The 15,058-nt window shown below is 43.9% G+C and overlaps 1 protein-coding gene across 4 annotated transcripts in view; it reads right to left on the reverse strand.

Moving 5' to 3' along the window:
• LOC120360082 (uncharacterized) overlaps window positions 1–10,494 on the reverse strand; it is a 43,913-nt gene extending 33,419 nt beyond the window's left edge. The window contains exons 1-4 of one of the 4 annotated variants that reach the window (XM_074386252.1): window positions 10,334–10,491; window positions 5,684–5,766; window positions 1,651–1,777; window positions 1,311–1,403 (exon numbers count right to left, since the gene is read on the reverse strand). In XM_074386252.1, coding sequence (XP_074242353.1) covers window positions 1,311–1,403; window positions 1,651–1,777; window positions 5,684–5,764 — 301 coding nt within the window. In that variant the 5' untranslated portion in view covers window positions 5,765–5,766; window positions 10,334–10,491. Of the gene's footprint in view, window positions 1–1,310; window positions 1,404–1,650; window positions 1,778–5,683; window positions 5,767–10,333 lie in introns of those variants that run through there. The other 3 variants (XM_010332511.3, XM_074386254.1, XM_010332512.3) reach the window with 3 other exon arrangements.
• Window positions 10,495–15,058: the final 4,564 nt, after the last annotated feature.

Below are 15,058 nucleotides of genomic sequence, written 5' to 3' on the forward strand. Positions count from 1 at the left end.
AACTAAAGGAGGGGTCTAAGTTTTGTGGGATAGTATATTCCAATCAGAGAGAAGAGCAAGTGAGGGCCTGGAGGCGTAAGCTTTTGTAGTAGATAATCATTCCTGAATGATGTCGACATCCAGTCCTCAAAACCTGTGAACATGTTACATTACACAGCAAGGGCGATTACACTACAGATGCCACTGAGGTCACTAGTCATTAGTCAGCTAAGCAGAAAGTGGAAGGGTCATCCTGAATCATCCCAGGAGTGATGAATACTCTCATAAGGGACCCAAAAGGTCAAAGTGGAAGGCATGAGAAGAGTGGCAGAGGGAGCATGACTATAGAAGAATGGTCAGGGATGCAACGTTGCTGCCTTTGAAGATGGAGGAAGGGAAACAAGAGCCAACGAGTGTAGCCAGTGCCTAGAGACTGATAAACCAAAATGAAGGCTTCTCCCCATGAACATCCAGAAAGGAACAAAGCCCTAAGACAGCTTGATTTTTGCCCAGTCCGATGTGTCAGACTTCAGGCCTACAGAAGAGAAAGGTAAGTGTTTCTTGTTCAGTCTGCTAAGTTTTACTTCACTGGTCACAACTGGCAATACAGTGTCCTTGGCAGGATGGAGAAACCGCAGGGAGGACAACGTGCCTGGAAAAGATGGAGCAAGGGGGAGAGGACAGGAGAGGCAGTCAGGCAGCGTGGGATGAAGAGCAGATCAGACCGTCTGCAAAAGCCACTTAAAGAGGTTGTAACGGCCGGGCCCAGTAGTTCACATGGTGGCTCACCCAGCATTTTGGGAGGCCGAGGCAGGCAGATCACGAGGTCAAGAGATGGAGACCAGCCTGGCCAACATGGTGAAACCCCGTCTCTACTAAAAACCACAAAAATTAGCTAGGTGTGGTGGCATGCGCCTGTAGTCTCACCTACTCAGGAGACTGAGGCAGGAGAATTGCTTGAACCCAGGAGGCGGAGGTTGCAGTGAGCCGAGATCATGCCACTGCACTCCAGCCTGGCACCTGGCGACAGAGCGAGACTCTGTCTCAAAAAAAAAAAAAAAAAAAAAGGTGGTAACACTAATAAAAACAAGAAGCCAGAGAGGTTTTTGAGCTGAGGAATGGCAACGTGACTTCCATTTCCTAAGGAGAACTTTGGCTACCGTGAGAATGGATGGCAGGAAGGGTGGAAGCGGGGCACCAGCAGGGAGGAGGTTGTAATAATCCAGAAAACAGGTTCGGCCATTTACCCCAAAATGCTAGAAATGGGCATGGACAGAAGTAAAACAAATGGGAGAATCACATGCAAGGACACACAGTTGCCTGGTTCTTACCTGAATTCCCTTCTCTCTGGCTTCTTGTCTCCATCATCCAAAACTTTTCTTCCTGTAGGAAGTAGAAAGTATCTCCTTGCAATGGCTGATGCCCTGTGAACAGGCAAAGTCACATGCTTAATCCCAACACGTTCGAGGTAGTATCATGTTGGTGCAAGAGTAACTGTGGTGCACCATTACTTTCAATGGCAAAAACCACAATTACTTTTGTACCAACCTAATAGCTAAGCAAAATTTACTGGAAATTCAGGTTCCCATGGCACACTCAAACTTGAATACCCTAAGATAAAAAACCACTCCTGGGGCCTGGCATTCCATTAAAGAGGGTGCCTGTCCTCACCTACTGAGAGCAGGCTCCTGAAGTTCTCCAGCATCACATCTCGGTAGAGCTTCCTCTGGGCAGGGTCCATCAGTTCCAGCTCCTCCTCAGTGAAGACCACAGCCACGTCCTTGAAGGTCACTGCCTCCTACAACATCAAGCAGATGTCACCTCGATCATACAGCCAAGGACTGTTGGGAGACAGTAGCATTGTGCTGGTGTGAGAGACAAGTGTAAAGTTGTTTTACATCTTGAGAGACATAGATCAACTTACAGATTTCCTACTTATTCTGTTTGTGTCCTGATAATGACTGATTTTCCTGAGCTCCACCAGAAATTAAATGATGAAAATAAGGCTGAGGCAGGAGAATCGCTTGAACCCAGGAGGTGGAGGTTGCAGTGAGCCAAGATTGTACCACTGCACTCCAGCCTGGGGGACAAGAGTGAAACTCTGTCTAAAAAAGAAGAAAGAAAGAAGAAAGAGGAAAAGAAAGAGAGAAAAAGAGGGAGGGAGGGAAGGAAAGGGAGAGAGGAGGGGAGAGGGAAGGGGAAAAGGAGAGGGGAAGGGGGAGGGGAGGGGGGAAGAGGGAGGAGAAGGGAAAGGGAAAGGGGGAGGGGAGGGAAGCGAAGTGAAAGGAAGGAAAAGGAAGGGAAAAGAAGGGAAAGGGAAGGAAGGAAAGGAAAGGAAGAAAGGAACAAAGGAAGGGAGGGAAAGAAAGAAAAGAAAGAAGGAAAGGAAAGGAAGGAGGGAAGGGAAGGGAAGGGGAGGGGAGGGAAGGGAGAAAGCAGGAAGGAAAGAAGGAAGAAAGGAAGAAAGAAAGAAAATATGAAGGAAGGCAGGAAGGAAAGAAGCAAGGAAGGAAGAAAGCAAGCAAGCAGGAAGGAAGGAAGGAAAGAAAGAAAAGAAAATGAAGACCTGTATTTTTTCTTTGTGCACTCATTGAGTCCACTTGTAAGTAACCCTCTAAAACTCTTAAATGCTGCGTCCTAGGTTACACATATACAGGTTTCAATGAATCTTGCCTATGACCCCAGCAACATTTTGTAATTCAGTCACAACCTAGTTTGATAATACTCATTGTTCTCTCTTAGTCTAACCCTGGATGCTACCACTTTTCTTTAATATTTGCCCAACAAACAAGTTTTGGGTAACTGGGCAATTTTCAGTATGACCTTAGATTGACTCTCTCCACTTTCTTGCTAATAGGTCTCAATGATAACCATAGAATGTGCTATAAATGCAACGTACATGTCCTTCCTAGGGAAGATAACATCTCAAATTAAGGAGGAACTTTGCAGTAAATTACTTTGCCCTTTAGGCATCTAATCCAAGACAGATTGCCTTTTGGGGTGCCTCTGCTGCAGTGCAAATGGGGCACATGCAATTCAGACTCTACCCACCCCAGGCAGCTTTCCTGAGCCTTGGGGGACTGGCTCACAGGGAACTGCAGGCTTTTGTCTTTCCTTGCTGCCTACCTGTAAGTAATAAATCTGTTTCATGTAATTAGTCATGTATGGAGTGTACCCTTCCACTGAACTTACATAAGTTGGTAACCAGTGAACCTGCTCCACAGAATTGGCACAGCAGGGTCTGGTCTGACAGAACCATGCATTAGCAAAGGCGAAGCAGTAATGCCCCTAGCTTGTGGCCCAGGGCAGTAATGTCAGCTTGGGGTCACAGGAGCTGAAAAGTAGCTGGATGGTTTACCAGAAAAACAGTGATTAGTGGGGCACAGGTCACCCCTCTGGACTGCTGGCAACAGCCCATGAGTTAACGAAAATGTAGCAAGATATGGTAGTAGCAGTTGTTCTCACAGGTTTGAGCTGGCCGCATGGATTCAGAAAGAGAGGATGTCAAATGAAAGCAGGGGAACATGGCATGTAATGTACTGAGAGTGAGGCTTTTATGTAACTGCACATTTCTGGGGCCAGAGGGCCCTGGAAGTGGGTGAAGTGGGTTCTCTGAGGCAGCTAAGAAGAAGGAAGCCAATCAGCATGATGTGGGCTTCTATACAGAGAGACTCATGATCTGAAGGACAGGTATGGGCAATACCATGAGGACATGCTATCCTGGCTATCCCGGATTGCTGGTGAGGGAGGACAGATTTTTCTATCCCCAAAAGAACAGCACAATTAGGGATGGAGCCAGGTCTCTAGGTCCTTGCCATTCCCATCAAGAGGGAAATGTTAGTCCAATGAAGGTACGAGGTTCACATCTTGCATGTATACTGACTAGGGTCTGTGAAAACAAAACATTGATACTGAGGTGCACCAGCCTCTGAAATTTTGGATATGTTGCCTAAGGCAGCCACAAGAAATGCTTGTATAAATGGCAATTCTTTGCTTGCTATTGGGCACTGATGGGGACAGTGCATCTTATCACTGGAGTACACATGTGACATAAACTGCCCATTCTCACCTGGGCCCTTTTGTACATGTCCTTCCTCGGGAATATAACATCTTGTAAGTAACCCTCTAAAACTCTTTTTTTTTTTTTTGAGACGGAGTTTCGCTCTTGTTACTCAGGCTGGAGTGCAATGGCGTGATCTCGGCTCACCGCAACCTCCGCCTCCTGGGTTTAGGCAATTCTCCTGCCTCAGCCTCCTGAGTAGCTGGGATTACAGGCACACGCCACCATACCCAGCTAATTTTCTGTATTTTTAGTAGAGACGGGGTTTCACCATGTTGGCCAAGATGGTCTTGATCTCTTGACCTCGTGATCCACCCGCCTCAGCCTCCCAAAGTGCTGGGATTACAGGCTTGAGCCACTGCTCCTGGTCCTAACCCTCTAAAACTCTTAAATGCCCAACCCTACCAGTAAAGTTGGGCAGCCTCCATTTGAGAAGAGACAAAGCTCTGAAATAGTACACTTGGCCAGGTGTGGTGGCTCACACTTGTAATCCCAACACTTTGGGAGGCCGAGGCAGGTGGATCACCTGAGGTCAGAAGTTCAAGACGAGACTGGCCAACCTGGTAAAACCCCCATCTCTACTATCAATACAAAAATTAGATGGGCGTGGTGGTGGGTACCTGTAATCCCAGCTACTGGGGAGGCTATGGTGCAAATGGGGCGTGTGCAATCCTGACTCCACCCACTCTAGGCAGCCTTCTTGAGCCTTGGGGTACTGGCTTACAGTGGATAGGCTTCTGTTGTCCCTTGTAACCTATATATAATAAATCTGCTTTATGTAATTTGTCATCTATGAGTGTGTTCTGTCATGGTAGACGCAATAAGTCTGTAACTAGTGAACCTGTTTCACAGAATTGGTGCAGCCAGCAGGGTCCAATTTGACACAACTCTGGACTGGCAAAGGGGGAGTACTTATATCCCAGGCAAGTGGCCCAGTGCAGGGATGGCAGCCTGGGGACACGGTCTGGACAACAGCTGGATATTTATAAGCAAGACAGAGTGATAAATGGGACACAAGCTACCCCTCCACGGATGTGAGCTGGCCACATGGATTGAGACAGGAAGGACAGAATATGAAAACACAGGAGCTGGCATGTGATCCGCTGATTGAGACATCTTAAATAATAGCTCATTCCTGGGGCCAGAGGACTCAGGAAGTGGGTCAGAAGATCCCTGGCACATCTAAGAGGGATGGAACCAACACATGTGATGTGAGCCTCCACAGAATGGGGGACTCACTATCTGATGGACAGGTATGAAGAAAACGAGAAGGACATGTTATCTTGGTATATAGAGCACCCTTCACATAAGGAACTCCATCATCAATAAAAATACAATTATGAATGTACATGAGGAACAGCACAAGAAGAAAAACAGGCTAATTTGAGAGTAAGGAGGTAAGTGGGAACACTGTTTATTTCAACTAATTTTTCTACTCCATAATATAACAGTAAAAAACAAAACAAAGCCCAAACCAAAAACCAAATGCAAAGTCAACAAAAAAGAGACAAAGGAAGCAACTGGCACATAGCAGGTCCCCAAATGCCCGTTTCCTCCTTGAGTCTTCCCAAAACAGAGAAAAATATATCACAATATGAGAAATAAAAAGGAATTTTAATAGCAAGAGAGGCAAGCTCTACTCACTTTGAATGTGGTCATCTTTCCTTCTACTTTTTGGAATCTTCGGAGTCCTGAGTGATGGAGCACGAAGGAAGGTGGAATCATGCCTGGAAAATGCCAGACAGCAAAAAGGGAAACATGAAATGGTGGCTGGGGATGCTGTGTAGCAATGTGGACATGTGAATTAGCATATGAATGATCACAGCAGCATTATTCATACTAACCCAAAAAGTGCACACAACCAAAATGCCTTTCTCTGGGTAAATGGATAGAAAAATCATGGCATATCCATATAACGGAATCTAATTTGGAAATTAAAGGAAATGAAGTAGCAATTCATTATATGACATGCATGAACCTTGGAAACAGACTAAGAGAAAGAAGCCAGTCACAAAAATCCATGGATTGTATGATTCCACTTATGTGAAATGTCCATAGAGGCAAATGTACACATAAGAGAAAAAGTAGGTTAGTGGTTGCTCTGGATTTGGGGTTGGACTCTTCATGCCTATTTAATTATAAACAGGCATGAAGAGTCCAACTGGGGGTGAAAAATAACTAAACTGAATTATGATGACGGTTACTCCACTTTACAAAGTTCCTAAAGAACACTGTACTCCTGAAATGAGTGAATGCTATCATAAGTTAAATATACCTCAATAGGCCAGGCCCGGTGGCTCAAGCCTGTAATCCCAGCACTTTGGGAGGTCGAGCCGGGTGGATCACGAGGTCAAGAGATCGAGACCATCGTCGTCAACATGGTGAAACCCAGTCTCTACTAAAAATATAAAAATTAGCTGGGCATGGTGGTGCATGCCTGTAGTCCCAGCTACTCAGGAGGCTGAGGCAGAAGAATTGCTTGAACCCAGGAGTCGGAGGTTGCGGTGAGCCGAGATCGCGCCATTGCACTCCAGCCTGGGTAACAAGAGCGAAACTCTGTCTCAATTAAAAAAAAAAAAAAGTAAACATACCTCAATAGTGTTGAAAAAAATAATTGTTAATCCACATGTCATTTACCTTAATAAGACTGAATTCTGAGTCCCTATTGTTGGAATACTTAGAGTTGAACAAGCAAATGAACAAATGAAGAGAACTAGCAGCTCATCTTTAGTAGAATGCTCACCAATAACACATCTTCCAATAAAAAAACTTTATTTAAAAAAAAACAAAAGGTAACTGTATAGTGGACAAATCTGAAAAACATCATCTAGGCCAAGTGAACATACTGGAAATTGCCAGTGAACTGACAAACCAACATCATGTGAACCTTGTTATGTTGCAATAAAGACGAAACCTCATCACTTGTATGATATCCTCACCAACAATACATAATCTGAAACTAAACATGAAATGTATCAATGAAATCTTTCTCCAAAATAACTTGACTATTTAAAAAGTAAACACCAGCTGGGCATGGTGCCTCACGCCTGTAATCCCAGCAGTTTGGGAGACCAAAGCACTTTGAATCACTTGAGACCACGGGTTCAAGACAGTCTGGCCAACACGGGGAAACCCTGTCTCTTCTAAAAATACAAAAATTAGTTGGGTGTGGTGGCATGTACCTGTAGTCCCAGCTACTTGGGAGGCTAAGGCTGAAGAATTGCTTGAACCCATGAGGAGGTTTCAGTGAGCCAAAATCACTATCTAATGAGTAACACAACTACTAGCAGTCTTTTAACAGATCTGATAAGCAATAGATAACAAAATTTTTAATATCTATTATTATCTAGCATGTTATTTGAAACCCTATACCATCCCTTCCTAAATGCCTCTTACCAAAACACCCCACATTTACCATGTATGTGGACTTCCTTGCTATAGAAAGCTATAATTAGCTGTCTTTGGTTAGTTATGTTCCTGGTGGTATTTGGCTGACGTTCATCAACAAAGAAACCAGGAAAAATGTAAACAACTGGCAAATCTGGATAGAGTATATGAGAATTCCTTAAACTATTTTTGCAACTTTTCTATAGCTTTAAAATCATATAAAAATTAAAATAAGCCGGGCGCGGTGGCTCAAGCCTGTAATCCCAGCACTTTGGGAGGCTGAGGCGGGTGGATCATAAGGTCAAGAGATCGAGACCATCCTGGTCAACATGGTGAAACCCCATCTCTACTAAAAATACAAAAAATTAGCTGGGCATGGTGGCACGTGCCTGTAATCCCAGCTACTCAGGAGGCTGAGGCAGGAGAACTGCCTGAACCCAGGAGGCGGAGGTTGCAGTGAGCCGAGATCGCGCCATTGCACTCCAGCCTGGGTAACAAGAGCGAAACTCCGTCTCAAAAAAAATAAATAAATAAAAATTAAAATATTTTAATTTTTAAATAAAAATTAAAATATTTTAAATCAGGAAATAGTCATAAGGATAATAATGGGAATAATAAAACTGAGCATTATATAATATAGCAGTTCACTAGTTTCTTTTCTTTTTTTTAAATCTCACTCTGTTGCCCAGGCTGGAGTGCAGTGGTGTGATCTCAGCTCACTGCAACCTCCACTTCCCAGGTTTAAGCAATTCTCCTTCCTCAGCCTCCTCAGTAGCTGGGACTACAGACATGTGCCACCATGCCTGACTAATTTTTATATTTTTAGTAGAGATGGGGTTTCACCATGTTGGGCAGGCTGGTCTCAAACTCCTGATCTCAAGTGAGCCTCCTTTCTTCGCCTCCCAAAGTGCTGGGATTATAGGCATAAGCCACTGCACCCGGCCTCACTAGTTTATTTTCTGTTGGCAGTATTTAAAATTTTCTACGGTTAAAGACACATGGGAAAACACATTAAAATATAACAATTTTATTTAAATGTTTATAAACAAATATATACATAGACACAAAGACAGACTAAAAAAGCAATCAGAAGCTTAGCACTGGTTCTAGTCCAATCCATAAAAGATAATATCTTGAGTTAGGGAGGAACTGCCCAGTAAGTCATGTTGCCCTTGAGGCATATAACCTGGGACAGGTTATATCTTTACATCTTGGATTCATGGGTAATTAATAAAACACTTTTTCTACTCCTGTTTCTCTCGTTTCAGACTGCGCCACAATGACATAATTCCACAACAATACAAAATACTTGTAAAAAGTGAAACAAAATAGTTAAGAATTTTTTTTTTAATTCCTAGAAGTCCAAGCCCATGAGCCTTATACTCAAGGTCCCTTCAGTCATGTCCTAACTTGCTTTCCCCACCTGAGTCGTAGCTAGTTCCTCTGCTTCAAAGAGAATGTAAAAAACATGCGGCCGGGCACGGTGGCTCAAGCCTGTAATCCCAGCACTTTGGGAGGCCAAGGCGGGTGGATCACGAGGTCGAGAGATCGAGACCATCCTGGTCAACATGGTGAAACCCCGTCTCAACTAAAAATACAAAAAATTAGGGCCGGGCGCGGTGGCTCAAGCCTGTAATCCCAGCACTTTGGGAGGCCGAGGCGGGTGGATCACGAGGTCGAGAGATCGAGACCATCCTGGTCAACATGGTGAAACCCCGTCTCTACTAAAAATACAAAACATTAGCTGGGCATGGTGGCGCGTGCCTGTAATCCCAGCTACTTAGGAGGCTGAGGCAGGAGAATTGCCTGAGCCCAGGAGGCGGAGGTTGCGGTGAGCCGAGACCGCGCCATTGCACTCCAGCCTGGGTAACAAGAGCGAAACTCCGTCTCAAAAAAAAAAAAAAAAAAAAAAAAAAAAATACAAAAAATTAGCTGGGCATGGTGGCGCGTGCCTGTAACCCCAGCTACTCAGGAGGCTGAGGCAGAATTGCCTGAACCCAGGAGGTGGAGGTTGCGGTGAGCTGAGATTGCGCCATTGCACTCCAGCCTGGGTAACAAGAGCGAAACTCCATCACAAACAAACAAACAAACAAACAAAAACAGAACATCAGCTCAGGCTCTGACCTGGACTGCCTAGCTTGCAACCCCAGCTCCACCTCTCACTAGTTGGGTGTGGCCTAAATTTATTTGTATAAAGCACTTAGAATGAAGTTACCGATTCCGCTTCATGATTATCAACACCCATGCCCGAGGGCACACCTACACACTCTCGGTTGAGGTAAATATCTCTGTAAAAGAAAAAAGCCAAGGACCACTCAAAGACATTTGCCCTCAGTAGCCAAGCGACTCTATTGGAAAAGTCAGGCTGGGGCAGGCGAAAGCTGTGAAACACACTGACTGCATCTCGAGTCCCCCATAAATGTTTAATGCTCCCCTTCCTTCCCGGAAGGCGGACTCAACTCTCGCTTTCCTAAAATGAGGTCAGAAGGCGTCCCGGGATCATCCAGCGTCCTGCAAGAAGCTATGACCCTACCCGGGGACCCGACCGCTTCGGAGAAGTTAACAAAAGACCACCAGTCACCAAGTGGCAGGCATTGCTTTAAGGTTCTCATTTGCGTTACCTCTTTCAGTTCCCCAAAACGATTCTACTAGGATGGTTCTAATGTCCCCATTACTAAAAACTGCAATGGAAGGAATAAGGACATTGTGTAACACTCGTCACACGGCCAGAAAGAGGTCGCACACGTGAGGTGGAGGGAGGCAGGCTGAGAGGTCAAAGTCCTGGAAATGCTCAGAGCGGGACACAGAGGACCCCGCCAATTCCACCCCTCGGGACGCGAGCACAGCTCCCCCATGCCAGAAGGCTCCGCGGACTGCAACAAAAGCCCATTCCCCGCTCCTTCAAACCTCCGCTCTCCGCCAAGGCTCCTTTTCCCTTGCTTGGTCGTTGCAACCCTAAGGAAAGGTAAAAAGTCCGGAAGTATCAGCCAGACGCAGAAATGGCTCAAACTACGCGGTTAAGGAAAGTAGCAACCACACGCTCACAGACCGGAAGTGCTCGCACCTTCACAGAGCGTCCGGACTTCATTTCCCAGAATTCCCCGGTTCAACGGCTGGTGCCAAAGGGTCCGCCACTCCATGGAGTTGATGGATTGCATGTCCTAGAATTCACTGGTCCACCCACCTGAGCCTCCTTGCCCGCGACTCAGTGTGTCGAGACTCCACTTCCTCAATTGAGAAAGGAAAATGTCTATAATCTCACCCTTCAGGGGGAAGCGTTGAACTCCGCGGTGGTCGTTGACTACACACACCGCAATGGCCACCGGGAACGTATCCCATATCTCTGAGCGCCTGGTGGAGAATGTGGCCTGTGACCCTGTGAGTCGTCCTCTCCCTGAGTCTTTGAGCGAAAATACTGGATAGACGGCGTTTGCCTCCCACGATGACAGCAGTGTTATTGGGAAGAGAACAAAAGAGGGGATACAATCTTCAAGGATTAGGATAACCTGACAATGGGAGGTTAAGAGTTTAAAGAAAAGAGCCAGGGCCGGGCGCGGTGGCTCACGCCTGTAATCCCAGCACTTTGGGAGACCGAGGCAGGCGGATCATGAGGTCAGGAGTTCAAGACCAAACTGGCCAACATACTGAAACCCCGTCTCTACTAAAAATATAAAATAAAAATTAGCCGGGCGTGGTGGCTGACGCCTGTAATCCCAGCTACTTGGGAGGCTAAAGCAAAGAGAATCGTTTCAACCTGGGAAGCGGAGGCTGCAGTGGGCCAAGACCACACCACTGCCCTCCAGCCTGGGCGACAATCCGAGACTCCGTATCCGGGGGTAGAAAAAAAAAACAAACCAGGAAAAAAAAAAAAAAAAACAGGTAGAATGGTTTGGAAGGAGCAATGAGCCATGAGGAGCAGGAAGACACCAGCCCCTCCGTCTCAAAAAAAAAAAAAAAAGTTTCTTCCTGGCTGAGCGCAGTGGCTCACACCTGTCATGCCAGCCCTTTGGGAAGCCAGGGCAGGACATTCCCTTGAGTCCAGGAATTCGAGACCAGCCACGGCAATACGGGGAGACTTCATCTCAATAAAATTTTTTTTTTTAATGATCAGGTGTGGTGGCCTTATCTTGTAGTCCCAAGTACTCAGGAGGCTGAGGTGGGAAGATCACTGGAGCCCAGGAGTTTGATTGAGGCTGCAGTGTTCTGTGATGCCGCCACTGCACTCCAGCCCGGGTAACAGCTACCTCATTTAAAAAAAAAATTTTTTTTAAAGTTTCTATTTCTTGGTAAAATATAATTTATTATAGTTAGCAATTTGAAAACTGCCATTGGTTGGTTGAAAATAGTTAATAGTATAAAGCTAAATTAGGAAACAATTCATCTAAAAACCTACTCTTTTGAAGGTAACCTGATTTTTTTCTCCCGATAAAGATACATTGGCCTATAAACCAATATTCTTTTTTTTTTTAAATGGAGTCTGTTGTTTTAATCTATTTTTCTAAACTAAAAACTTTTCATAATTTTGTTTAGACACAAAAATAAGGTGAATGTGCCGACCTTATGATGCCAACACCCATTCTCCGAAAGTTGAGTGATCACTATTCATATGCCAGTTATAGCTGGATCCTTGTACTCTGCTTTCCCAAAAGAGAAAATGTATTGACACAATCATAGCATGCAGGGAACTGAGCCCAAGAGGTTAGGGGTACTTGGCATCAAAGGTCCCTTCTGTTCTCCAGGTCCTTGCTCTCTGAGTCTGTGATGGCAGGGGCAGCCTCTATGATCTCTGAGATGCCTTTGGGGTCATTCTTCCCCAATGTGTCTTGGACAACAGGTCCTGGCTTCAGCTGACATAACCAATCCAAACTAATCTCATAAATTGGTTGCTTATCTCTATCCTTGTGTTATCAAGAACAGGTTTCCTAAATTTTCCAAAGTAGATAGGCTGTGAATTTTTAAATTCTTAGTTCTGCTTCCCTTTTAATTAATAATTCTGACTTTCTGTGCGGTCTCTCCCACAACACATGGGAATTCTGGGAAATACAATTCAAGTTGAGATTTGGGTGGGGACACAGCCAAACCATATCACTGATGATAGTGACAAAAACAAACAATAGGGAAAGGGCTCCCTATTCAATAAGTGCTGCTGGGATAACTGGCTAACCATATGCAGAAGATTGAAACTGGTCCCCTTACTTACTTACACAATATAAAAATCAAGCCAGGTGCTGTGGCTCACTGCTGTAAACATTGGTAATAATGCCCCCACTTTTGTTTCTGATTTTAGTTACTTGGGTCTTTGTTTTTTAGTCAGTCCTGCTAATGTTTTCGCAATTTTATTAGTCTTTCAGAATAACCACCTCTTGGTTTGTTTTTTTCTTCGTTTTCTTCTTCTCTTTTTTATTTATTATACTTTGATCTTTAATATTTCTCTCCTAGTCACTTTCTGTAAGATTCTCTTCTTCTAGTTCATGAAAATAAACTTAGGTTGTGGATGTCAGATCTTTTTTCTTTCTTATTTCCCTCCTAGTCACTTTTTGTAAGATTCTTTCTTTTTCTAGTTCATGAAAATAAACTTAGGTTGTGGATGTCAGATCTTTTCTTCTTTTTAAAGCATTTACAGGTATAAATTTCCCTCCTACGACTGTTTTGCCTCATTCTGTAAGTTTGGCCATCGTTTCCATTTTCAGTTGTCTCCAGGCATTTCCTAATTTCACTTCTAATTTACTCTGACATATTATTTATTTAGGAGTGTGTTTAGTTTCCACATATTTAGGAATTTTCCATTTTTCATGACGTGATTGAATTTCAGCTTTTGTGATTATAATTGGAAAAGATGTTTATGGTATTAAACATTTGAATTAAGAGGTTTTACTGAATTTATTACAATGTTTTCAGCCTTTAGTATGAGAAAAATTACAAATTATTGTTGAATTTATATTGTATTCAACCAATGGAACACTACAGAAAGCCACAAATGCTAGGAATACAACTTCAGAATAGAGGAGGAGGGGAAGGCAGGAACCAATTGGGAATGGATATTATAAAAATAATGCTGTGGGCCAGGTGTGGTGGCTCACACCTGTAATCCCAGCACTTTGAGAGACTGAGGCGGGTAGATCACAAGGTCAGGAGTTTGAGACCAGCCTGGCCAATATGGGGAAACCTGATCTCTACTAAAAATAGAAAAATTAGCCAGGCATGGTGGTGCATAGTCTCAGCTACTTGGGAGGCTGAGGTGAGAGAATCGCTTCAACCTGGAAGGCAGAGGTTGCAATGAGCCGAGATCGTGCCACTGCACTCCAATCAGTCAGCGAGACTCTGTCTCAAAAACGAACAAATAAATAAATAAAATAATGCTATGAACTGCAGTACTCTGCATTTCAACTAAGGTGTCCTTGAATTAACATTTGTAGATTTACTGTCTTAGATACACTTAAAAACATGTTTGTTCCTTTTGATTCACTTAACCCATAGTGAACACAAAGTGTTAAAGTTGTGAAGATGCAGCAGAAAACACATGTAGCTGACATTCTAGTGGTAATCAACTTTGATGTGGTCATGATTCAAATTTTATAAATGCATGAACAAACTCTTATTCTAAGGCCTGTTTCCTGAATAACTGTAACTGTCAAATTTTTGTTTGAAGCCTACTGCACAATTTGCAAGGATTCTCCACTATGACAGTCCCAGGACCGACCACTGGGGTATGCTGAACTATGGCTGAAACAAGCTTTAACTTAAAACACGTTTTTTTCTCCTACAGTACTGAATGAAATGTATCATCATCATGGATTCTGTGATAAGTTACAAGATATGAACTCAAAGGGAACCGCCTCATAATGTTTCTCCCCTTTGTGAATGCTTAGGTGAGAGTGTAGTTGTGAAAACTGAGCAAAGACTTTATTACACACATTACTCACGTTTCTCTGCAATGTGGACACTCTGAAGTTGAAGACTTGAGGCCTGAATGAAGCACATACCACCACCCTCCACACTCGCATAGTTTCTTTCCTATGGGGAGCTTCTAAGGCATTAAGATTCAAGTGATGCAGCAATCCCACTACTGGCTTATATCCAAAGGAAAGGAAGTCAGTATGTCAAGGAGATATCTGCTTTCTGTTCATTGCAGTACTACTCACAATAGCCAAGATACGGAATCTACCTAAATGTCCATCAATACATCAACGAAGAAAAGGTGGCATATATACACAATGGAATCCTCTTTAGACCTAACAAGCAAACAAAATTTTGTAATCTGTGGTAACATGGATGAGTTTTGCAGGACACTGTTAAGTAATACAAGCCGAGCAAAGAAAGAGAAATACTGACTGTCTTCACTCACATGTGGAAACCAAAAAAGCTGATTTCATAGTAGAGAGTAGAACAGTGAGTGTAGAGGCAAGGACGTGTAGGAGATAGGTGAAATGGCCAAAGGCTGGCTAAGAGATACAAAAGTAGAGGTAGACAGGAAGAATACATTTTACCGTTGTGCAGCACTAAAGGTGACTATCGTCAACATTTGATTATTTACAAATTGCTAAAAATGTGTTGTAATCTCACAAATGGATCACACCGTAGCAGTCTCTCTTGCGAGGTATCACCGGGAGTCTTTGTTTTTTTGAGACGGAG

This window comes from Saimiri boliviensis, chromosome 14 (genome assembly GCF_048565385.1).
Source record: "Saimiri boliviensis isolate mSaiBol1 chromosome 14, mSaiBol1.pri, whole genome shotgun sequence".
NCBI classification, from domain to species: Eukaryota; Metazoa; Chordata; class Mammalia; order Primates; family Cebidae; genus Saimiri; species Saimiri boliviensis.